Below are 26,588 nucleotides of genomic sequence, written 5' to 3'. Positions count from 1 at the left end.
ATGTAGGATCTCTGTCCTTAGTGTGCTGTACATTGAGATTTAATGCTATAACTAGTACTCAAACAGTATTTTTCACTTTGTGTTTCTATGTGGGTGCAAACTGTTGAAATCTTAATATATGCTAAACTGATCTGTATATAAAGAGAATCAAAAATGAATCTTGATGTGAATGGAAGGGGAGAGGGAGTGGGAAAGGGGAGGGTTGCGGGTGGGAGGGAAGGCATGGGGGGGTGGGAAGCCATTGTAATCCATAAGCTGTACTTTGGCAATTTATATTCATTAAATAAAAGTTAAAAAAAAAAAAAGAGGTGGTGGCTTATCCTTCTGTGCCATAGTGCTGGCCCCTAACATTAAGTTTTAAAAATGTAAAGCTGTTACCACCGTTGTTTAGTGAGTAAAGCCACCGCCTGTGATGCCGGCATTCCATATGGGCACCATTTGGTGTGCTGACTGTTCTACTTCTAAATCCAGCTTCCTGCCAGTGCTCTTGGAAAAGCAGTGGAATATGGCTCAAATGTTTGGGCCTCTGCTACCCACATAGGAGACCTGGATGAAGCTTCTGGCTCTTGGCTTCATTCTGGCCCAGTTCCAGTCATTGCAGCCATCTGGGGAGTAAAAACCAGTGGATGGAAGATCTCTGTTTTTGTCTCTGTAACTCTGCCTTTCAAATAAGTAAAAAAAATAAATCTTACAAAAAAGAAAAGCAAAAACATAAAGCTGTGGGATGGACATCTGGTTCAGTAGGTCAGATACTTCCTCTGATGCCCACATCCCACATTGGAATTCCTGGGCTCAAGTCTAGGTTCTGGTCCTCTTCCAGCTTCCTGCTGATACACTCTGTGGGATGCAGCAGGTGAGGACAAGAGCAGTTGAGTCCCTGCCACCCATGTGGGAAACCTGGATTAAGCTCCTGGTGCCTGGCTTCAGCCTGGGCCTAGCACTAGCTGTTTGAGAAAGTTTGGACAGGAATCAGCAGATTCACGATTTCTGAATCATGAATTTGTTTCCCTCTGTATCTGACTTTTCTTTATTTTTTTCTTTATTTATTTATTTATTTTTTTTTTTGACAGGCAGAGTGGACAGTGAGAGAGAGAAAGGTCTTCCTTTTGCCATTGGTTCACCCTCCAGTGGCCGGCGCGCTGCGGCCAGCACACCATGCTGATCCGATGGCAGGAGCCAGGTACTTATCCTGGTCTCCCATGGGGTGCAGGGCCCAAGCACCTGGGCCATCCTCCACTGCACTCCCTGGCCACATCAGAGAGCTGGCCTGGAAGGGGGCAACCGGGACAGAATCCGGCACCCCGACCGGGACTAGAACCCGGTGTGCCGGCGCCGCAAGGCGGAGGATTAGCCCAGTGAGCCGCGGTGCTGGCCCTTTATTGTTTTAAACATTTATTTTATTGAAAGGCAGAGTGACTGCAACAGCCAGGGCTGGGCCAGACCAAAACCAGAAGCTCCATCCAGCTCTCCCATGTGGGTAGGAGGGGCACAAGCACTTGGGCCATCTTCCACTGATTTCCCAGGCATATTCGCAGGGAACTGGATAGGAAGTAAGTCAGCCAGGACACAAACCAGCCGCAGCTTTACCTGCTGCTCCACAATGCTGACCCCTTAAAGGGGTTCCCTTTAAAGTCTGCATAGTTGTGCGATTCTCCCCATATCCAGCAGCAGCCTCTGTGTAGGTTCAGACAAGGTGCACAGTTGTGTTAACCAGATTTGGGTCTTGCTGTGTGGGTGTTACAGAGGTACAGAGCTTACCTCTGAACTGCAAATTAAGAATTGATGGCAAGAGAATGACTACAGTGATAGACTATGGAAACTGCTAATTGAGGCAAGAAAGTAAAGTTTATGAGCTGTGACAGGGAGAAGCAATCAGTCCGTTTGTTGTCCATCTGTTGTCTCTGGGGACTGATCCATAGCCTCACAGGGACCCAGCTTTGTCTGTAGATGAACATTTATCTCTTATTTTACTAGGTCTAAAATTAGGATCTAGAGATGTGGAATATATTTTTAAATTTTGCGGAGTTCACTATTTCTTAGATTCATAGGTATTACCTTTAAATTTTCTATATTCACCAATACTAAGGAGAAAAATAATAGAAAATAGATATTAATAGTCATGGGGAACTTGGTTTGTCTGAAAATGTTTATCAAGAAGGAGGTGGAATGGCCCAGACTTCTGTCTCAGCTTACTTCTTGGCCAAAGGTCAGGATTAGGAATGTAAAAGTTAAAGATTAATCAGTTTAAAAAGTGAATTATTTCACATTTAATATGTATGTTATATATAAAACATAGATGCATATATTCATTATAAACATAATTTACATAAAATGTTTATATACTCATTGTAAGCATTTACAGTGTTAAGATACATATTTATTCACATATATTCCTGGTTATTTAGAAACTATTGGGTTTCTTTCTAGTGAAGTAGACCTGTAACTAAGTGCAGAGGTGATAATTTGATAAAGTAGCCTCTCCTTAGCCCAGGAGTCAGTGAGGGGGGAGTCCTAGTAGACATCTGAAACTGTAGGTAGTAAGGAATTCTATCTATATTTTGTCTTTTCCTATACGTGCATACTTTTTATTTAGTTTAATAAATTGTCACAGCAAGAGATTACAATAATAACATCATAGATCAGTTACAACAGTATACTGTAATAAAAGTATTTTTATGTTTGCAGATTATTCATGGGATTTTCTATTTAATAGAAAAATAATAGAGAGCAAACTGTAGCTAAGTGGGGATCACTGTAATTGGAGTTACCAGTGGTATTTGGGTTGGTCTGGGAAACCTTTTAGGGGAAATCTAGAGAAGATTCCTCATGCCGCAGAGCTCCCTATATAGCATTTTTTATTGTGTTCTGCAGAATTAAGACTAGGCAAGGCTAAACCCGTACGTCCTCAACTGGGCAGGTGTTATTCCTGGTGAGGTAGAAATCAGTACTTTGGCAGGAGGAGGCAATATAATATTCGTTTTACCTATGATGCATATATACATCATATGTAGACTACACAAATAGAGTATATCTTTTTTAGATTTATTTTTTATTTGCTTGAAAGGCAGTGACAGGGAGGGAGGGAGGGAGAGAGAGAGAGAGAGAGATTGATTGATTTTCCATCCGCTGGTTAACTACTCAAATGGCTGCAATGGCCAGGGCTGGGCCAGGCCAAAACCAGGAGCCTGGAGCTTCTTCCAGGTCTCTCATGTGGGTATAAGGGCCCAAGGAGTTGGGCCATCTGCTGCTGCTTTGCCAGGTGCATTAGCAGTGAGCTGGACTGAATTGGAGCAGCTAGGACTTGAATTGGTGCCTATGTGGGATGCCAGCATCGTAGATGGAGATTTAACCTGCTACACTACAATGCCGGCCCCGTATATTTTTGTTATTAAAATATCAAGATATTTGAAACTGCCTTGGAAAGGGTTAAGCCTTATGTATACAAAATTATTTAGATTATTGATTTTTTAAGATCCATGAGCCATTTCTGCATATGAACCTCACATTGGTGTTTAAAAAGGGAAAAGGTGGTAACTGAGCTTACTTAACATCGACATGAATCTTCCCCCTTTCTTCTGCAACACAGGCTCCAAGGGGCTTGTGCGGCTCTGAATGCTTAAGCAAGAACCTTGAGGCCCAAACCACCTGGCAATCTGGGTTCAGGTGGTCAAAAGGCTTCTGGAATGAATCTTCACTGGATGTTCTCATCTTGTGATTATTTCTTTCATTTCCTATTTAAATGAATGCAGGATTGAGCCACTTAGAATGTATCACCTTCAACAAATAAAATATGATTAGATACCAAAACACACACACACACACACACACACACAAAATCATGGTAGGCCGGCGCCACGGCTCACTTGGCAAATCCTCCGCCTGCAGTGCTGGCACCCCGGGGTTCTAGTCCTGGTTGGGGCGCCGGATTCTGTCCCGGTTGCTCCTCTTCCAGTCCAGCTCTCTGCTGTGGCCCAGGAAGGCAGTGGAGGATGGCCCAGGTCCTTGGGCCCTGCACCCACATGGGAGACCAGGAGGAAGCACCTGGCTCCTGGCTTCAGATCGGTGCAGCGCGCTGGCCGTGGCAGGCATTTCGGGGGTGAACCAACGGAAGGAAGACCTTCCTCTCTCTTTCACTCCCTCTCACTAACTCTGCCTGTCAAAAAAAAAAATATATATATATATATATCATGGTAGTGGATTAGGCTTCTTTAGAGGGGTGATAATGGAAAAATGATTGCAAAACACTGACTTAGACTTCACTTGCTTGAGAGCATCCTGGGGACATGCCTCCTTATCTGTGATTCAGAGAGGAGGAAGCAGTGTCATTTTCCACTTTTGAGTGGTGTTTCTTGTGGGAACACTATTGGCATTTGAGGGGTAGGGCTCTGTTTTATTGCTAAGAACTTTTCCACCTGTTGCAAGATGTTTAGCTTCCCTCACTTCTGGGCAGCATCCACAACCCAAAGAGTGCCTGTGTACCTCGACTGTGATTGAGAAACACTGCTTCAGAAGAGCTACACTATGCCTGTTAGGTCCTCACTGGCAGCTCTGCTGACAAAAGACGAATGGCTCATGCTCATCTGTTGGCACTCATGAAGCTAATGAGCAGATACTAGAATGAGGCTGGGGAGAAGGGGAAGAAATGAAGCAGATCTGTGTCTTGCCCTGTTTGCCAGCTGGAAAAGCAGAAGTGCCAGGAAGATGGCTTTGCCTCAGGTCAGCTTCCCAAAGCATCTAAATGCACCTTATTTGACAAGATCCAAATTCTATTTAAGATTTTTAGTTTAGTTTCTGCCACACAGAAGTATTTGGGATGGAGGTTGAGCGCCAGTCTACCCTATGCACTGTAGTTTCTCTGTCGTATATATGTTGATGGCTAAAGTCAGTAGTGATAATCACGTTAAGATAGATTGACTGTCCAGTCCGTTATCAAAAGAGGTAAAAATTGGTTCTTGCCTATGGTGGCGGGAGATGCAAAAATATTTACTCATTTATAGAACATAAACAATGAACTGTATATCTGTGGTAATAAAATGTCATAGGAAGGAGATAACTAGAAGAAAAAAAATCTAAGATGGTTTCCACTCGGGGTGGTAATTAGAAGAGGCTGAGAAAGATTGGTCTAATCAAACTGTGGCTACAATTCCTACTTACAAAGATTTTGTGCAAGGAGAGACTGAAAGATTGGGGAAAATCCATATCTGTTCCTGGCAAGGTATCTGAATATCCCATGGCCCACTATATATCACCATATATATATATATATATATATATATATATATATATATATATATATTATTTTGAAAAGGATGCAGGAGTGTGTAGTAGCACCTGTCATCTATCTGTTCCACAGTTTTGCAGGTTTTCTATGTGAAGTTCCCTGATAACTGTGGTATGCTCATATTGGGAGGCTTTCCAAGGGTCCATATGCAAAGCAGCAAGTGAAAATTCTTAGTGAATATCACTAGGGGTGGATACTCAGAATTCTGTGTTTTAAAGTCACTTGAGATAATTCTTTTCTTTGTGTGGCTATTCTAGGTACATTTGTTTCAATTTTTAGGGATTGCTTTTTTTTCTAAGTTCAAAAAATACTAAATATTTACATTTTCAATGCAAAGTATATTTGGTTCCTCTTCCTTCACAAGAAATATTGAAAAGTATTTTTGGCTTATCCTTCTATTGTGAGTAAATGTGTGTCATATATCAACATTTATATTCCTGTTCCTTACGCAAAAGATAGATTAACCACTCTCCTGCTCCCTTCTTATTTGTCTTACACTTAGGAATATATAATGGAAAAAATGTCATAATTACATAGAAATCTACTTTATTTCCTTTTATAACTACTGTATATTCCACTTTATGGATTTAGCATGATTTATTTATCTAGCTCTTAGTTGAACCATGGATATTTGGGTTATTTGTAGTCTTTCACTATCATAAATCATGTTGCCAAGGATAGCTTTATACAGATATTATTTCATATTCTTTGCCAGCATATCTTTTGAATGGGAGGATAATCTTTCTTAAAATAGAAAGTGTAAGTCTAAATAAATAATGGTTTGACTGGGCGTAGCAATGGGAGTGAGGGCCACATTAGAGACCAGGTTTCAATATGTTGGAAAGCCTGGTGGAAATCTAATTCAGTCACTGTGTAGGCTGATTAAGGCATCAAGTTTCTTGACTTCTTGGCAGAAATTCTGTCTACTCTAGTGATGATGATAGTTATTTTGATTGGTAGTTTTTTTATTGATCAGCATTGGGAAAGTAAAGTACATACGACTTTTTGTAAAGAAAACCTTACAACATGAGGGTTGGGAGATGGGCAGAGAACGGGGCATTGATGGTTCATTCTTATGGCTGATTCGTGGAGTCTGAGATGACAGATTTTTAGGAACTTCTTTGTTTTCTTCCCTATTTTCCTTTAGAGTGACACTTTCTAGTTCTGTTAATCTAAAGAAGCGTTACTTTGCTTCTGGATTTTTACAAGTTACTGCCAAAATTGAGAAGAAATAAAGAATTTAAAATGGTGTTATCAGCCAATCTGGGAAATATGATTGTGGCAATTTTGCTGTGTTATATTTCACTCTTAGTATTAATTTTTTCTCAGCTGGAAGACTAAACAAGTAATGGAAAAAGTAAACAGTCAAAAACAATATGGTCTTTTGGCGGATCATTTTGAAACACATTCTAGTATTTACATTTGCTGCTGGATGGCAAAACTATAATAATGGATGGCAAAACTATAATAATGGTATTAAAGTGGACATATTTTAATTTTTGCTATTTTAGGATAATCAATATTATCCATGGATGTGAGGCCGTTGGTCAAATTGGATTTGGGCTCCTGTCGTAAGAACTAATGAGTAACAAGGCTTTCAGGGAATTTTTCTGAGAGAAATTAATTGAGCTAACACTAATACAGACTTCCTGGATACTGTCTTGTTTCATTTATAAAGATTTAATTGTTTATTTATTTGAAATGTAGAGGAATGGGGTGGCGGTGCAGAGAGAGAGAGAGATCCACTACAGGTTTGCTTCCCAAATAGTGCAAAAACCAGGTGTGGGCCAGGGAAAAATCAGGAGCCAGGAACACCATCTGGGTCTCCCACATGGATGGCAGAAACCCAAATATGTGGGCCATCATCCACTGCCTTCGCAGGTGCATTAGCAGGGAGCTGGGTAGGAAGAAGAGTAGCTGTTTGTAGCAAACCTCTCTGATAATGGGATGTCAGTGTTGCAAATTGCAGCTTAACCCACTCCATCATAACACTAGCCTCTGTTTTAATTTTGACTTTATATTTTGATATAAGATATGAAGTAAATAACTTAGTATATGTTTTCTTTTGGGAAAACTCAAAACTGAAATTTTCATAGCTTGAAATATAGCTGACTTTCTTTCCTGTTTTCTGTATATTACTGTGTGGAGTAAGGAAAACCAGGATATGGATGTCATATGTATAATGGATTGAGTGCTTATGTTATTACTAAACTGGAATTTGAGTGTTTCAAGGTTTTTTTTTTTTTTTTCAGATTTGTTTATTTACTTGAGAGGCAGAGCTAGAGAGGTAGAGACAGAGAGAGAAGTCCTCCATCTGCTGGTTCACTCCCCAAATGACCACAACAGTTAGAGCTGGGCAGATCTGAGGCCAGGAGTCAGAGCTTCCTCTGGGTCTCCCATTTGCACGCAGGGGCCCAAGCACTTGGGCCATCTTCTGCTTTCCCAGGCCATAGCAGAGAGCTGGATCAGAAGAGGAGCAGCCAGAACATGAATCAGCGCTCACATGGGATGCTGGTGCAGCAGGTGGATACTTATGCTACTGTGCGACAACGATGGCCCCTAGATTATATTCTTGATATAATGAAAGAAAATGCCATTCTGGAAAAAAATAAATTAAAGATTTCATCTTGCTGTGATTCTGTAGTCAGACCTTTAAAAGTATTTATTAATGAGTTATTCATAATTGTTTTCCTGAAATGACTTATGCAATTCTCTGGAATAAATGAGTATCTGATGAAGGAAGCTAAATCTTGGGGCTGGTGTGTGGCATAGTGGGTTAAGCTGCCGCCTGCAATGCTGGCACCCCATATGGGTGCTGATTCGTGTCCTGGCTGCTCCACTTTGGATCCAGCTCTCTGCTATGGCCTGGGAAAGCAGTGGAAGATGACCCAAGTTATTGGGCTCCTGCACCCATGTGGGGGACCTAGAGGAAGTTCCTGGCTCCTGGCTTTGGATTGGCACAGCTCCAGCTGTTGTGGCCATCTGGGGAGTGAAGCAGCGGATGGAAGACACCCCCCCCACCTCTTTTCTCTGTAACTCTGCCTTTCGAATAAATAAATAATTTTTTTTATTTTAAAAAGCTAAATCTTTCTCCCTGATCGGTGACAACTGACTGAACACCAAAAAGGAAACCTCCTGAAGTGAAACGGACACTATGGGAAACGGTGACTTGATCAGCATAGCCCTGACTGTTAATGAACAACTTAATACATTATCCCTCTTAGTAGTTTTTTTGTCTGTTCTACTTAATATGACTGGTTTAATTCTGTAATTAATACACAGTTATTCTTAAGTGTTAAAAATTAACTGAAATGTGATCCCTGTTAAACATAACAGTGGGAATAAGAGAGGGAAGAGATGTATAATTTGGGACATGCTCAAGCTGACTTGCCCCAAATGGTAGAGTTAAAAACATACCAGGGGATTCCAATTCAATCCCATCAAGATGGCATGTACCAATGCCATCTCACTATTCCAAGTGATCAATTTCAGTTCACAATTGATCATAATGAAAGGACTAAGAGTCAAAGGGAGCACATAAACTAGTCTAGTACCTGCTAACACTAACCGATGGAATAAATAAAGGGGAGAGTGATCCAACATGGGAAGTGAGATACTCAGCAGACTCATAGAATGGCAGATGTCCTAAATAGCACTCTGGCCTCAGAATCAGCCCTAAAGGCATTCGGATCTGGCTGAAAAGCCCATGAGAGTATTTCAGGCATGGAAAGCCAAGACACTCTGGCAAAAGATCTCTGCGAGTGAGATCCCAATGGAAAGAACAGGTCTTCAAAGAAGGAGGTACCTTTCTCTGAAGGGAGGAGAGAACCTCCACTTTGACTATGACCTTGTCTAAACAAGATAAGAATCGGAGAACTCAGAGGGCTTCCATAGCCTTGGAAACTCATGACCGGAGCATAGGGAGACTACTGATGCCATAAACAGGAGTGTCAATTGGTAAAGTCAACAACAGGAGTCACTGTGCACTTACTCCTCATGTAGGATCTCTGTCCTTAATGTGCTGTGTATTGAGATTTAATGCTATAATGAGTACTCAAACAATATATTTCACTTTGTGTTTCTATGGGGGTGCAAATGGTTGAAATCTTTACTTAATGTATACTAAACTGATCCTCTGTAAAAAAAAAAAAAAAATTATCAACTCCCAACTTGACTCTCACTGGGATTAAACATGACAATAGGTCTGATCTGATTTCATCATCATTTAAAAAAAATCATCTATTATTTTTCACTTTATGTTTCTGTGTGAGAGCAAACTGTTGAAATCCTTACTTATTGTATACTAAGCTGATCTTCTGTATATTAAGATAATCGAAATTGAATCTTGATGTGAATGGAAGGGGAGAGGGAGTGGGAAAGGGGAGGGTAGTGGGTGGGAGGGACGGTATGTGGGGGAAGCCATTGTAATCCATAAATCGTACTTTGGAAATTTATATTCATTAAATAAAAGTTAAAAAAAAAAAAAGCTAAATCTTGTCTTCATACAGTTGTCCAGTAGGGCTTAATTGTGACATAAGTACCACTTCCCTATCAGTCTGAGATTTGTGATGTTTAAATCATGCTAGCACAGCATTAGGAAATTCTTTTTAAAAATTCACTAACACATAAATGTTTTTGCCTTTAGAATGAAGACCTAGTTTGTTTCAAAGATATCAAGCCGGCAGCACCTCATCATTATCTTGTGGTGCCAAAGAAGCACGTTGGAAACTGTAAAGAGCTAACGAAAGATCACATAGAATTGGGTAAGATGATGGCAGTATTCTTCATGGTTATATCATCTTGAATTGACATTCAGTGTTAGCTGTGAAAACTGAAAAAAAAATACCTACTAGGTATTATAAGAAAGCAGCATTATGACTTTTGGAAACTTTTATCATAAAAATTATTAATCTATATAAAAATAGAGAAAATAGTGTTCCTATGTATTTGTCACTTAACTTCAGTATTTATTAACTTGTGGTCATAGTAACTTTTATTTCCAGTTCACTTTTTTACATTTTTTTAATTTAAGATAAACAAATTTCATATATACAGATTTCTTGACATAGTGCTAATCCCCACCCTACCCTCCTTTCTCTCATAGTAGATTTAAGCAAATCCCAGAGATCTTGTTATTTAATTTTTTAAATCTTTAAAAGATATGCTGCTTTATGCTAACTTTTTAGTGATGATTTTGGGTTGAAAGTGAAAAGTACTATGAAAAATTACAAGCAGAAGTTATGATGTGACAGAAAAGTATATTTCCTGATAGTGAGTTCTTGTTGATACTGCCATGAGTCTCCTATGTAGATGAATTAGCACCTTAGTTGAATTATGAGGTTTTAATTATGAACTTTTAGCTTCTGAAAAGAATCTGAATTTTGCCTCTTGCAGGATTATTCCACATTTTCCTACTCATGCCCTCTATGACTTAAGCTGTCATTTCTTAAGACTGCTCCAAATGGCTTTGATAGCCTTTGTCATTAGGGTCTTGGATTAATTTGATCAGTGCTTTAGGGTAGCTTACAATAATGATAAATTGTGGTAGAATTTTTAAAGAGGGATAAGAAGCTTCTTTAAGATCTTGATGTACCATTGATTAATGTTTATACCACCACGTTACCATTTTTTATTTTATTTTTTAAATATTTATTTGGGGGGAAGGGAAAGAGCTAGAGCAAGAGAGAGAGAGTTTCCATCTGCTAGTTCTTTCTGCAGATGCCTGGTATGGTTGGGGCTGAACCAGGCTGAAGCCGAAAACTAAAACTCAATCTGGGTCTCTTGCATCAGTGGCAAGAGCCCAATTTCTTAAGCCATCACTGTGGCCTCCCAGGATGTACATTGCCAAGAAGGTGGAATCAGGAGTCAGAACCAGGTATTGAACTCCAATCTGATGTACTCTGATTGGAATGCAGACTTCTTAACCAGTGTTTGTTTTTTTTTTTCTAAAGATTTAGTTACTTATTTGAAAGTAAGAGTTACACAGAGAGAGGAAGAAACAGAGAGAGAGAGAGTGAGAGAGAGAGAGGTCTTCCATCTGCTGGTTCATTCTCCAAATGGCTGTGAAGGCCAAGGCAAGGCCAGGCCACTGTCAGGAGTCAGGAGCTCCTTTGGGATCTCCCATGTGGGTGCAGGAGCCCAAGCACTGGGGTCATGTTCTACTGCTTTCCCAAGCACAGTAGCAGGGAGTGGCACAGGAAGTGGGGTAGCTCTTCCTCTAGCACTAGCACCCAAGGATGCCGCCGCTGCAGACAGTAGCTTTCCCTTCTATGCCACAATGCTGGCCCCCTAATTGATGTCTTTGCCACAAGACCAAGTACTTGCTCCAGCATTACCAGTCTTTAAATTCTCATTCCTGTGTACTGCACAGCTTCTTAGTCATCTGCAGTGTTATCAGTATATTTCAGAATATACATGATTATAACTAGAGGGTAGCCTTTGTGCTTATCAAGATCATATCCAAATTAAATTTACTTAACTGATTGAAATATGCTAGCATTTCTCTTTTCTTGTTAAAAGTTTCAATTTTTGTTCTTATGATTATTGGAGATCTCACTTTACCTTTTTAGGAATTTTTCCATTTATCATTAAAGTTTTCTAATGGACTGGCTTATTCCCATTTGAAGGCCATAAAACACTAAGGGAAGAAAGGTGATAAGGTAGCAAGTTTGGAACCCCAAGTCATTATACAAATGTTTGGCTAGTAGGGGCTAATCTGACTTGTAGGATATTGTATCTCTGTTTTAGATTCAAAGATACATTAAAAGTTTTTAAATTGACAAAATTATATATATATATATTCATGTGTACAACCTGGTGTTTTAAAATATGTATACATTGTGAGTTGACTAAATTGAGCTAATTAATATGTACCTTACCTTAACACCTCTATCATTTGTGTGCGTGTGTGTGTGTGTGTGGCAAGAGCACTTACAATAAATACATTGTTAATAACTATAATCACCATGTTGAAACAGTAATCTTGCTTTTATTCCTTCTATATAACCGCAATCTTCTATCTTATAACCCACATCTTCCCTGGTACCCACCATTCTATTCTCTGTGTCCATGAGTTTAATTTTTTAGATACCACATACAAATGAGATCATGTGTTATTTGTCTTTTTATGCTGCTTGTTTCACTTCACATAATGTCCTCCAGGTTCATCCATGTTGTCATAATGGACAGAATTTCCTCCTTTTTTAAAATTGGGTAGTATTCTATTGCATATGTATACCACAAGTTCCTTACCCATTCATCCACTGATGGACACTGAGGTTGATTCCGTATCTTGGCTATTAGGAATACTGCTGCAGTGAACACACTCTTCATCTTAGTTCAGTTTCTGTTTAACTACTTGGTATCCTGGTCATTAGAATTCGACTGCAGTATGATCAGATTTCCTCAGCAGCCACCTTACCTCTCAGCAGTTGTCCAAAGTCTGTGTGGTGTTGCCCTGGGGCTCAATTTGAGCCTTCATTTCAGTTATTCATAAGCAGTAGCTTAAAGCTGTTGAATGTGCTTTTAAATGTTTGCCCATTTGTTAGGACTATTGACTAGAACTCTAAAGATTAACAGCAATTTAGTGAATTTAACATCTACTGGAGTGTAATATTTCTTTCTTTTTTATAGTTGAGAGCATGGTAACTGTTGGAAAAGCTATTCTTGAAAAAAATAATTTCACTGACTTCACAGATGCAAGGTATGTATACTTATAGATAGAAAACAATGTTTCTGAAATGTTATTTCTTCATGAAAATTGGAGCAGAGGAAGCAGAGTTTGTGGGTTAGATGCATTTTTCCCCCAAAGAAACTGTTTATTTAATGAATACAAATTTCATAAGTACAACTTTAGGAACATAGTGATTCTTCCTATCATACCTGCCTTCCCATCCCTACTCCCACCCCACCTATTCCTTCCTCTCCCATTCCCAGTCCCATTCTCCACTAAGAAAAAAAAAAAAAAACAACTGTTCAACAGTCAAGACAAAGGCTATTGAAGTCATTGCTCCTCAAAGTGTCAATTTCACTTCTACAGTTTTCCTTTTAGGTGCACTATTAGTTATCACAGATCAGGGAGAACATATGGTATTTTTCCCTTTGGGACTGGCTTATTTCACTCAGCATGATGTTTTCCAGATTAATCCATTTTGTTGCAAATGACAATTTCTTTTTTTTTTTTTCCACGTGTAGTACTCCATAGAGTTCATATCCCATAATTTCTTTATCCAGTCTTCAGTTGACAGCCATTTAGGTCAATTCTGTGTCTTAGCTATTGTGAATTGAGCTGCAATATACAGAGGGGTGCAGATAACTCTTTTATTTTCTGATTTTATTTCCCTTGGGTAAATTCCCAGGAGTGGGATGGCTGAGTCAAAAGGTAGATCTATATTCAGATTTCTGAGGTGTCTCCAAACTGATTTCCATAGTGGTTTTACCAATTTACATTCCCAGCAACAGTAGATTAGGGTACCTTTTCCCCCACATCCTCACCAGCATTTGTTGTTTGTTGATCTCTGTGTGAAAACCATTCTGACTGGGGTGAGGTGAAACCTCATTGTGGTTTTGATTTGCATTTCCCTGATGGTTGCTGATCCTGAGCATTTTTTCATGTGTCTGTTGGCCATTTGGATTTCCTCTCTTAAAAATGTCTGTTTAAGTCCTTGGTCCATCTCTTAAGTGGGTTGTTTGTTGTTGTGGAGTTTCTTGATCTCTTTGTAGATTCTGGTTATTAATCCTTTATCGGTTGCATTGTTTGCAAATAATTTCTCCCATTCCGTTGGTTGCCTAAATCGCTGTTTCTTTTGCAGTATAGAAACTTCTCAGTTTCATGTAATCTGATTGTTGATTTTTGCTTTGACTGCCTATGCCTCTGAAGTCTTTTCCAAGAACTCTTTGCCTGTGCCAATGTCTTGCAGAGTTTCCCCAATGTTCTCTAGTAATTTGATGTTATCAGGTCATAGATTTAGGTCTTTAATCCATTTTGAGTGGATTTTCATATAAGGTGTAAGGTAGGGGTCCTGCTTCATACTCTTGCATGTAGAAATTCAGTTTTCCCAGCACCATTATTTGAAGAGACTGTCCTTGCTCCAGGGATTGGTTTTAGCTCCTTGGTCAAATACAAGTTGGTTGCAGATGCTTGAATTGATTTCTGGTGTTTCTATTCTATTCCATTGGTATATCCATCTGTTTTTGTACCAGTACCAGGCTGTTTTGATTATAATTGCCTTGTAGTATGTCTTGAAATCTGGTATTGTAATGCCTCCAGCTTTGTTTTTGTTGTATAAGATTGCTGTAGCTATTAGGGGTCTCCTGTGTTTCCATATGAATTTCAGCATCATTTTTTCTAAATCTGAGAAGAATGTCTTTGGTATTTTGATTGGTATTGCATTGAATCTGTAGATTGCTTTCAAAAGAATGGACATTTTGATGATATTGATTCTTCCAATCCATGAATATGGAAGATTTTTCATTTTTTGTATCTTCTATTTCTGTCTTTAATGTTTTGTTGTTCTCTTCATAGAGATCTCCTCAGCGTTTTCACAGTCCTGGCACACAGGCCTCCCACAGTCATGAGCACCCAGCCCTCAGTCTTTTCTCCCCACCAGACTTAGGAGTCTTTGCTTGGTTTGTTGCTGGGCGTGAACATGAGCTGGCACAGCCGTTACAAATGTCCAAAATGGTGCCTACTCTCTATCAGCTTGTTACAAGGTGACTTTGCAGGATGACTGGGGAGAGAGAGAAAGCGTGCATTCCCTCCCCACTTTGTTTTTTCTACTCTAGTTTGGTGGGTACACTATCGCTATCCCCCAGGGGTCTCCAAGCTGGATTCCCTCTAGGCTCTTCCTGCAGCTCTTTCGCCAGTGGCTTGGGTTACTGCAGTCTGGTCTCACTTTGCTTTCCAATGCTGGTGCAGAGGAAGCTCTTGGCTGGTGGGGTCCTAAGTTGTGTGCATCTTTGCCCTCCATGTAGGTCCATTGTATTCCTCCAATTTACATAGTTTCCTCTACTGTTTTCTCCCTAACTCTTCTCTGAGACTCTAAATGCAGTTTTCGTGAAAGTGAGAATATAGTTCATTGGTGGTGTATGTATGTATATGCGTGTGTGTGTGTGTATATATATATATATAAACATTTATATTTAATTTATATATATGTAACCTATATATGTATGTAGTATAAATTTAATGTAATTTCTTCCACTCCTGTCTCCACATCTTCTAAAAATTTTCATTTATAATTTGAACAGACAAGTTTATTTAGGCAATGGGTACATAAGAAGTCCACTTTTCTTTGTTCAAACAATGCATTTCTTTAAATCTGTGTGAAGTAAATTTTCTTAAATAAATATTTTACCTGATTTAATAATTATTCTACTTCTAGCATAAAATTAACTTGAATTCATTGCCTGCTGAACTGAACTCTGGCACTCACCAGAGTTTGAGCAAAACCACAATGTTTAATTTGTAAACCCTTTTTTTTTTAAAAAAGAAGATTTTATTTATTTACTTGAAAGTCAGAGTTATACAAAGAGAGAAGGAGAGGCATAGAGAGAGAAACGTTGGTCTTCCATCCACTGGTTCACTCCCCAGTTGGCCGCAATGGCCAGAGCTGTATTGATCTGAAGCCAGGATCCAGGCGCTTCTTCCTGGTCTCCCATGTTGAGGGCAGGGGCACAAGCACTTGGGCCATCTTCTACTGCCTTCCCAGGCCACAGTAGAGAGCTGGATCAGAAGTGAAGCAGCTGGACTTGAACTGGTGCCCATATGGAATGCTGGCACTGCAGGCAGCGGCTTTACCTGCTACACCACAGCACTGGTTCCTGCAAACCATTTTTAATTAATCTAAGTAATGGGTTTCTTCTTAAAAAAAAAATTCTAACTTTGCCTTATGTGACCCAAGCAGTACCAAGGCAAGTATAGTATAGTGGAGATTACTTTTAATAGTTCTTTTTTTTTTTTTAATGATTTTTTAAAATTTATTTGAAAGACAAAGCCACACAGAGGGAGAGACAGTAAGAGAGACACAGAGAGATCTTCTATCCACTGGCTCACACCCACAAGGGCTGCAACTGCCCAGTCTGGGCTATGCTGAAACCAGAAAACAGGGTCTCCATCCTGGTCTTCCAAATGGGTGGTGGAGGTCCAAGTACCTACATCATCTTCCACAGCTTTTCCAGGCACATTAGCAGGAAACTGGATCAGAAGCAGAATAGGTGGGACTCGAACTAGCGCTCTGATAGGGGATGCGAGTGCTGTGAGCGCTAGCGTAACCCACTGTACTACACTGCTGGCTACCCTTCTAATACTTCTTAACCAGAATTCAGAATAGGTTTGAATTCTAATACTGCCCAGGCTACATATTGTGTACCGTACTTGTGCTAGCAGCATTAGTCTTTCATTTAACCTAAAAGATAATACCTGCCTTGCCTACTTGCAGGCACAAATGAGATTATGTGTGTGAAAATCTTCTGAAACTTAAATATTATCTAAGTGTGATAATGACAAAGAGTAGAAGGTATTCGAGACCCTTTGCCGGGAAGCTATACATTTCCTTTCCCAGTCACTGGAGTAATGAACACTGGACAAGGAGTCAAATATTCTGAGTTTAGCTCTAAGTTTTACTACTCTGTGACTTTTTGGATCTTGGCTTCTCATCTTTAAAATTAAAGAGTTGAGGGGCCGGCGCTGTGGTGCAGTGGGTTAAAGCCCTGGCCTGAAGTGCTGGCATCCCATATGGGCGCCGGTTCAAGTCCTGGCTGCTCTGATCCAGCTCTCTGTTATGGCCTGGGAAAGCAGTAGAAGATGGCCCAAGTCCTTGGGCCCCTGCACCCGTGTGGGAGACCCGGAAGAAGCTCCTGGTTTTGGATCAACACAGCTTCGACTGTTGTGGCCTTCTGGGGAGTGAACCAGCAGATGGAAGACCTCTCTCTCTCTGTCTCTACCTCTCTATGTAACTTTGTCTTTCAAATAAATAAAATAAATCTTTTAAAAAATAAAAATCAAAATAAAATGAAAGAGTTGAGTGAACCATTGAGTTGCTTCTAGCTTCTAGATTACTTGGTTCTACGTTATATAAATCTTGTTTTACAGAGGGAAAACCTGGTCTCTCTATTCAGGTACTGGTGGCAGCTTTTCAGTATGTGCTGCGTATCTGACTGTATTTCATTGGTCCCAGAAGATGAGTGCTACAGGATAGCACTTCTCCTTGCCTTCTTCCCGAACTCTGGTTGCTCCTAGTTTGAACAGGCAGATAGTTATAGGCTTTGGTTTTGATACAGGTATGCTTCGCTTCAGTCAGTCTAAGTGGACTTGTAAAACTATAAACTGATTTTAAGAGATTAAATCATATTTAAAAATTTATACTATTTAAAGGAATTATCTTAAAAACGTGGCACAGCACATTAAGCTTCTACCTGCAGTGATAGCATCCCATGTAAGCATTGATTCAAGTCTCAGCTGCTCCAGTTGCAATTCAGTGCCCTGCTAATGCCCCTGGGAAAAGCAGCTGGTGACGGCCCAAGTACTTGGGCCCTTGCCATCCACATAGGAGACCCGCATGGAGTTCCTGGCTCCTGGCTTCTGCCTGGCCTAGTCCTAGCCATTACAGCCATTTAGAGAGTGAACCTGCAGATTGAAGATCTATTTTTCTCTCTTCTCCCTCTTTCTCTGTAACTCTGCCTTTCAAATAAATAAATAAATCTTAAAAAACCCAAATTTTATAAAAGATAATTATGATGTTACTACATAAATTTACCACATAACTTGTTACTACATAAATTATTTAGTAAACAAACAGTAGATGTTTTTAGTAAACAAACAAGAAATGGGGATAATAAAGATTTTTTAAAATCACATGATTAATCTCACTACTGGTATATTGGTTGGTAAGAAATTACTGAGCACTTTATTAAAGGAGAAGGCATACTCTTCTGGCTATGTCTTGCAATAAAGGAATACCACTAGAGTGTCTTTTTTTTTGGTGGGGGGAGGGATTCATTGCAGGAACATATTTTAGAAAATTAAAACTTACTGTGATAAGACTGAGGTGATAAGACATAATGCCATCTCAATTTAGAATGGTTATTGTGAGGCATAATATGCTGTTGAGGTCTTCCTTGATAAAGAGTTGTTACCATGAATTTCAACAAGAGGTGGAGAACTGTGTGAATACTCAAAAGTGTTTAAAGAGATAGATGATTTTGGGCCAGCCCTGTGGCCTAAAGGGTTAAGCCGACACCTGCAGCACTGGCATCCTATATAGTTTCGAGTCCCAGGTGCTCCACTTCCCATCCAGCTCCCTGCTGGTGTGCCTGGGAAAGCAGCGGATGACAGCCCAAGTGCTTATGTCCCTGCCATCCATGTGGGAGACTTGGAAGAAGCTCCTGATTCCTGGCTTTGGTCTGGCCCAGTTCTGGCCATTGCGACTATTTGGGAGTAAACAAGTAGGTGGGTATGCTCTCTCTCGTTCTCTGTAACTCTGCCTTTCAAATAAAACAATCTTAAATAAAAAAAAGATGAGTGGTAACTTGTCTACCTTAAGTAGCCTCTCTTGGATATCTTAAATATTTATTTGTTTTAAGCTGGTCATTAGCTTTAAAGTACTACAGCATTGATCTGTCAATCATCTTTTATCTTTCTGCTTTAGGATGGGATTTCATATGCCTCCATTCTGTTCCATTTCTCACTTGCACCTTCATGTTATGGCTCCAGTCCGTCAGTTTGGCTTCTTATCAAAGTTGGTTTATAGAGCTAATTCCTATTGGTTTATCACTGTAAGTATTACAGTTTTACCACCAGCATATAAACATATCAAAAATGTATGTCCTTTTTGTTGTAGTTTTTGTTTTCTGTGCACTTACAGCTCTCATAGTTTTGGTCACCAAAAATACTTTAAAATAGCTGCTTGTAAGGACAGCGCCGTGGCTCAAAATTACGAGCAGGGGGGCAGTAATACGGAGTGGAAAAATCAAGCACAACCGTGACTGGCTGATCAAAATTAATATTACTGGCCGGCACCGTGGCTCACTAGGCTAATCCTCCACCTTGTGGTGCCAGCACACCAGGTTCTAGTCCCGGTCGGGGTGCTGGATTTTGTCCCGGTTGCTCCTCTTCCAGTCCATCTCTGCTGTGGCCCGGGAGTGCAGTGGAGGATGGCCCAAGTACTTGGGCCCTGCACCTGCATGGGAGACCAGGAGAAGCACCTGGCTCCTAGCTTCGGATCGGCGTAGTGTGCTGGCCGCAGCTGCCATTGAGGGGTGAACCAACGGCAAAAGGAAGACCTTTCTCTCTGTCTCACTGTCCACTCTGCCTGTCCAAAAAAAAAAAAAAAAAAAAAAAAAATAGCTGCTTGCATGTATCCAAAGTAATATTTTAATTTTGAGGATTTTCTAGGTCATCAGATCTATAAAAAGATAAGCTATGTCTCAGTCTCCTATTGCAAGCAAGGGATCTGATGTGGATGAACCATGGCATTAAGAATCAAACTGGATTCCCATCTGGCTCCATTGCTTACTTGAGGGATCATGTGCAAGTTACTTAAACTTTTTTAGACTGAAGTTCTTTATCACCTGCAGCCATACCTAGCCCTAAAGTTGACGAGAGAGAGAAGTTAATTCATGTCTAAAATGCTTAAAACAGTACCTTACCAAATAGTAAGTACTCAGGAAATGTCAACTACTACTTCTGAAATCATAATCACCAACATCATTGCCAAAATTGAGTATTTATAATTTTTGATGGTTAGTTTAAACCCCTTTTAAAAGGGATGAAATAGTACTATCAATTACCAAATCTGAGTTTGAAACCTGGAGCCTGAAAAATTCAAAATTCTACCCTGCTGAGTCAAAACTGGGACTAAAATTGAGAGGTTTCTAAGCCTGTGGACTGTCAAGCCTTGGTTATTAAGTGGCTCTTTCTCTATGGTCACTTGACAGGTAGTTTACTCAGCTCTTATTGTAATGAGCCCATGATGATATGATGGCCTGTATTTACTTTATCTGAACAAATATCAAATAGTATTTATTTCTCATTAATTAATGAATAGTATTATTCTAGTCATAGGCCATAAGAAATTAAAAAGTACCTCATTTCTAAATACTTTGTATGTCAAGCATCTCTCTCCAACTTGTCCAGGTGATTTTATTTAAATATATATGCATATATATATTTAAGATATGTCTATAGTTATCATTTGATTTCTATGGAGGGTTGGTTCTAGGTCTTCTCCAAAATATCAAAATCTGTGGATGCTCAAATTCCTTACATGTATCTACCATTATAATATCATGCAGAGCGTTTCACTGCCCTGAAAATCCTCTGTGCTTTGCCCATTCATCCCTCTCTCCCTCCCTCCCTTCTAACATCTGGGCACCACTGATCTTTTTGATTTCTCCATAATTTTGCCTTTTACAGAATGTTATACAGTTGGAATTGTATAGTATGTAACTTTTTTAGATTTGCTTTTTTTATTTACTAATATAAGATTCCTCTAGATATATATTTTTTTAAACTTTAGTATTTACGTTCCTTTTCTTATTGAAAAACTTCAATGAAAAATACAGTGTATGTAACACACTATTTTATACAATGTACCTTTACTATCCTATTGTTTATAAAACTATTCAGATTTTCTGTTAGATAATTTTAGGAATACATTATGTAATAACCAGCTTTTCTGGGTGGTTATACATATACAATAAGGATGCTGGGAGAACTATTTGAAAGAGGCTATTATACCTAGAGTATTTTTTAATTACAGGCTGATTCTTTGATTGAAAAATTAAGAACATGAATATTTCAACAGTGGAGATTTTCCAAATCTTGGCTCAGTATAAACTAATATTTTGGTTACTTGGAAGACGAATTGCAGTTTTAAGGTTTGTTGGGTTTTATGAATGGCACTGAGTAACCTTAAATCTTTCCTGATTATGTTTCTTGAGATCTGTGACATAGTTATATGAATACTTTGTCACTGACTTCTTTAATGTTTACTTGTCTAAGGATTTTATGTGTAACATACTACAGATAAATTTCCATTTAAAACAAATTCTGATTCTATATTTTTTAAAAATTCAAATATTTCCATTCCTTAGGAGTCAATTGCAAAAGTGATTTATTTATGAGGAGTAAGCTGATATAGAAAATACTTTATTGGAACCAGTTTATTACTGTGAAGGAGAGAAAAAATTGTTTATTTCTTGACAAAATTCCAAAATAAAGAATACTATCCTACACAATGATCTCTGTGCTGATGAAAACAATTACCTGGGTCACTTTTTACTGCTATTTAAGATGCTGGTTTTTATTTCCTAAAGCCTAGTATCTCTGATAAATCAATCCTGAATCCTATATGAGATATATATAGTAGTCTTGCCATATCTGTGAGGAGTATGTTCAAGACCACCAGTAGAAGCCTGAAATCTTGGAAAGTTGTGAATCATATGATGCATACATACATATAGTAAAGTCTAATTTAGACCTGTAAGAAATTAACAATAATAGTTCATCTTAAAATGGAAGAATCATAACAATACATTGTAGCAACAATATAGTGCTTTGTGGTTTGGGGCTATTAAGTAAAATAAAGGTTACTTGAACATAAGAACTGTGACACATGACAGCTAATCTGCTAATTGAGATGGCTGCTAAGTGATTAATAGGCAGGTAGCATATACAGTATGGTTACATTGCCCAGAGCAATACAGGCAGGATGGAGCGGAATGGCACAAGATTTCATCATGCTGCTCAGAACAGCACACAATTTGAAGAATTGTTTATTTCTGGAATTTCTCATGTAGTATTTCTGGATCTTGGTTAGCCAGGAATAAATGAAACTTTGGTTAAATGTGGACTCCTGTAATAAAATTTCTAACAGGAATTACAATCAATCTAACAGAATTCAGTGTAGTAGAGTTCTGCCTGTAACAACATGAAAGAGAAGGAAATATAAAGTGGTTCTATTATTAAAACTGGAAGAAATGGTTACTTAATAGCATATTCATTTCTGTACCGAAGGGAAATTGGAATTAAAAGTAGCTAGGTCTTAATTCTAATTTATCATGAAAAAGGCTTGATTTGAAAGTAGATATATAGGCTTAGATGAGACTTTATTTTAATAATACAATGTTAATGTTCATATTTCATGAAGCTTTTTGGTTAGGAGTTGTCATTTGGTACTAATCTACAGTCAACAAGTGAATGTGAGAATGCAGAGCAGGTGCTGAAAGCTAATCCTGTGTTGTGCTAGTGAACATAAATGAACAAAATTATTAATGGAATTATCACAAATAGGTTGAGATTATTCATTTTCTTTTTTGAGTTGATATGAAAAGTCATTTTGTGTAATGAAATATTTATTATAATGTTTGGTAAGAACATTGGGAATCAATCTTATTTAGTTGGTTTTTCTATTTATTCATTCAACAAATACTTATTGAGCATTTAACACATACCAGATACTGTCAGAATCAAGAAATAAAGAAATGAGGACAGTCTGCCTTCAATTGCTGATTAAGGGGTGAGACAAAAATCAGTGATTAGAATTTAGTTGTTAAGATCTGTAATGTCCACAAAGGAGGAAAACAAGTGGTAGGAACACTGAGCATTCAGTACTCAGTATTAGTCATGTAGACAGCTGAGAAAACCACATGTACTTTCCTTGAGTTCTGCTTTCTATTTTGTAATTGACAGGGATGTGCAAATTTGAGCTTATTTACTGGAGGTAGACAGAGGAATTTGGAAATAGGATTATGGACTCTCAAAATGAGATTTACAGGTTTTTAATAATGCTTTGTGAGATAGTTCACTGAGCAGCTACATAGATTAAGTTACAAATTTCTAGAAATCACTTAAAATGGCCAGCTTCAGGGAAGGAATTTTCAACATATGCAACTTCTGTATGTTTTACTATAACAACTTGAAATAATGTAATTGACATTCTAACATGAAAGTATTTAAGGAATTTTCAAATGTCTTAAGTACCTCTTAAAAACGTAATTAGCCAATTGATTCAATTTATATCTGCTTATACCCTCACATACAAGCTTTTCTTTGTTGGGAAGCCCCTGGGAACTCATTTCTAGTGGAGGTTCTCTTTATATATGGAGACTAACAGTCAAATTACTACAATTAAAATTCACTTAGCCTGTTCATTAATCTAAGTATTTGGTTACTCCCTCACTATCTATAATGTTAGTTCAAGTTTATTCATAACCTGTCTTAAATATGTTTCACGGTGTATTAAGGACATTATACACGTTGTTTTACTAGTTATGGAATTGTAAAAATATTATAATGAACTATTTCAAATTGTGTGTAATGAGCTCTAAGAAATCTAAATAAAGATGGAAAAATACTGTGTCAAATATTGCTTTTCTGGGTTCTGTTTTTTAGAAATTGTTTAGTTTCATTGTATTGGAAAGGCAGAGAGAGAGAGAGAGAGAGAGAGAGAGAAAATGAATGAATCTTCCATCCACTGATTCATTCTCCAAATACCTGTAGAAGTTGGACCAGCCTGAAGCCAGGAGCCAGCATCTCAATATGGGTCTCCCACATAGGTGGCAGGCACCCAACTATTTGAATCATCACTGCTGCTTCCTAGGGTGCATATTAACCCGAAGCTGGAATTGTGGAATTGCAAACAGAGCCAGGACTAGAATCCAGGCACTCTGTTATGGGATGTGGGTGTCCCAATTGATGTCTGAATGACTGTACCAATTTCCTGCCCTGTTGGACTCTTCATCTCTTCATGTAGTACTAAAAGCAGAGGTGGAAATGAAGTGTTTGATAAATTGGTTTATCATAATGTATGAAAATTTCGCTGTTAGAGATACAGACATACCTCTTATTTTATATTAAAAAATCCAAAAGCACAGTCTATTATTACAACACTCATATATATCTAGGTTGCGATGTCAAAAGTCACTAACAAAGTTGATCCCTACAACTTCCATTAATTTTTTAGTGTGTACCGGGTACAAGTACTCAGAGTTGCTAAAAATGAATCTGATATTTGTTAACTGTTTATGAGTCAGCTTTTATTCTAAAAACAAACAAAAACCAGGTCACATTCAACTTAAATCTACTTAATGAAAATGTCTAATTTCACCAATAAATAAAGAGAATCAAATCCTCACTGTATTATTATTATTTTTTTTTTTTGGACAGGCAGAGTGGACAGTGAGAGAGAGACAGAGAGAGAAAGGTCTTCCTTTTGCCGTTGGTTCACCCTCCAATGGCCGCCGCTGCAGCCGGCGCACCGCGCTGATCCGATGGCAGGAGCCAGGATCCAGGTGCTTTTTTTCCTGGTCTCCCATGGGGTGCAGGGCCCAAGCACCTGGGCCATCCTCCACTGCACTCCCTGGCCATAGCAGAGAGCTGGCCTGGAAGAGGGGCAACCGGGACAGAATCCGGCGCCCCAACCGGGACTAGAACCCGGTGTGCCGGCGCCGCAAGGTGGAGGATTAGCCTAGTGAGCCACGGCGCCGGCTTCCTCACTGTATTATTAAAAACCACAGTCGTGCATTAATTGAACAAATACTTAAACCAAATATCATTCAAATGAATATTTTCTATTCTTATAAAGAAGTAACTCCAGCTCCCTTTTCTAACCCACTTTCCTCAATTTTCCCAGTTTTGTTTTTGGCAACTCCAATCTTTCAGTTGCTCAGGCCCCAAATTTTGGGATCATCCTTGATGGTCTCTTAACAGCAAATACTGTTAGCAGTGCCTTAAAAAATATACTCAGAATTTGACCACTTCTTATCACTTGTACTGCAGTCGCCTTGACCAAGTTACCATCACTCAAGATTATTGTGGTAGCTTCCTGTGTCCCTGTTTTTGTCTTCACCATCCTTCAGCCTATTCCTAACACATTTACATTTTCAATAAATACAACATGTGTGCTGGAATGTTCCTTCAGGCCTCCCTAAAGTTCCTGAGCACTTTGCCCTCAGAAAACTTTTGGCATCAGTGTTTCGCCTTGAAGGAACTTGAAAAACAAATCAGTTCATTCCTCTCAGTGCCCCGTGTCTGCCTTCTCACTCATCCTCACTTAACCCTGAATGTTGCAGGAATCTCATTACTGTGCTCCATGCCTCCAGTTGCTACCCCTGTAACACAGCCTCCATTAGAGTCTCTTCTAAATCACTGACTGAATTACAAAATGGGCCATGCAATTTTCTTATGACATCTTCACCACTTACTACCAAGATAATTCTTGAGCCATTTCATCTCTATCTTCTGCACTTGTCCTCAATGTGCTAGCTATTTTTACTATAATCTGAGCACAACTTTGAAAATCTATTCACCCTTCAGGTCCAACTCAGACATTACCTTCTCTGTGAAGGCTTCCCTGATAACCTCCCATTTCCATCTGCAGCACCGTAATCTCAGGTGACTTTCATTCTGAAAGTCTACACATCAGCTGGATTTCCTAGCTTTATGTGCTTCATGGTAGTTAATATCCATGACCAGTATAACTCAAGTGTGAAACCTCTCTGAGTTCTCAAAGTGTCCACTCACATCAAGCACTTAAAGTATATAATAAACCAAACTGATAGCACTGTGGAAAAAGTATCTTGTGGCTCCTGCCATTTTGCTCTCTTTTCGTCTACTTTTCTCCTTAACTTTGGGTTATTTTTCTTTTCTCATTAAACTTGGTTTAACTTTCTGTGAGGCCTTGATTAGCCAACTTGCCCAACCACAGGAAACTAACTTAAGCAGGCTAACTCTAGATATTTTCTCAGCCAAGGAGATTCTCTCAAGATTAATTTTCAGTCTAGCTGGTAAGAAGGGAGTATTTTGTTCTTGTTACAACTTCCTCAGAGAAAAATATTTGCAGCACTTTGCAAACTAATCACAAATTTCTCAAAGATCGGTAAGATGTCAGAACATTATTTCTGGTACCTGGGCCTCTCGAGCCTCCAAGCTCTTGAGCCCATCCCCTTCTCGTGCAGGAATTATTTTTAAACCTTAGTGTGCTTCAGAACTACTTGGCAGGCTCCTTTAAAACACTGCAGGGATTCCACCCCGATTTCTGATTCAGCAGGTTTGGGGTTATTAGGGCAGGATTTTGCATTTCTAAATGGTTTCCAGGTGATAGACATTGATGTTACCTCTCAGTACCACACTTTCAGAACTGCCAGGAGGGATTCTTAAATATGGCTGCATGTTAGAAGTTGACAACTGGGAACATTTTAAACTTTATATTTAGGCAATACCAAGATAAATTAAGTGTAAATCTCTAGGGATAGATTCCAGGCCACAGTATTTAAAAACAACAAACCCTAAGTTAACTCCAATGTGCAG

General features: G+C 38.9%; 1 protein-coding gene across 1 annotated transcript in view; it reads left to right on the top strand.

Annotated features, from left to right (window-relative positions):
• HINT3 (histidine triad nucleotide binding protein 3) overlaps positions 1-23,644 on the top strand; it is a 30,620-nt gene extending 6,976 nt beyond the window's left edge. Inside the window, exons 2-5 of the mRNA XM_089332742.1 lie at positions 9,927-10,044; positions 12,914-12,983; positions 18,928-19,054; positions 21,040-23,644. Of these exons, the coding sequence (XP_089188868.1) occupies positions 9,927-10,044; positions 12,914-12,983; positions 18,928-19,054; positions 21,040-21,072 (348 nt within the window). The 3' untranslated portion in view covers positions 21,073-23,644. The remainder of the gene's footprint in view (positions 1-9,926; positions 10,045-12,913; positions 12,984-18,927; positions 19,055-21,039) is intronic.
• The last annotated feature ends 2,944 nt before the right edge of the window (positions 23,645-26,588 follow it).

This window comes from Oryctolagus cuniculus, chromosome 5, assembly GCF_051225735.1.
Source record: "Oryctolagus cuniculus isolate XC-2025 breed Fujian yellow rabbit chromosome 5, ASM5122573v1, whole genome shotgun sequence".
NCBI classification, from domain to species: Eukaryota; Metazoa; Chordata; class Mammalia; order Lagomorpha; family Leporidae; genus Oryctolagus; species Oryctolagus cuniculus.
The sequence above is the reverse complement of the archived record's forward strand: the minus strand, read 5'-3'. Positions and strand labels throughout refer to the sequence as shown.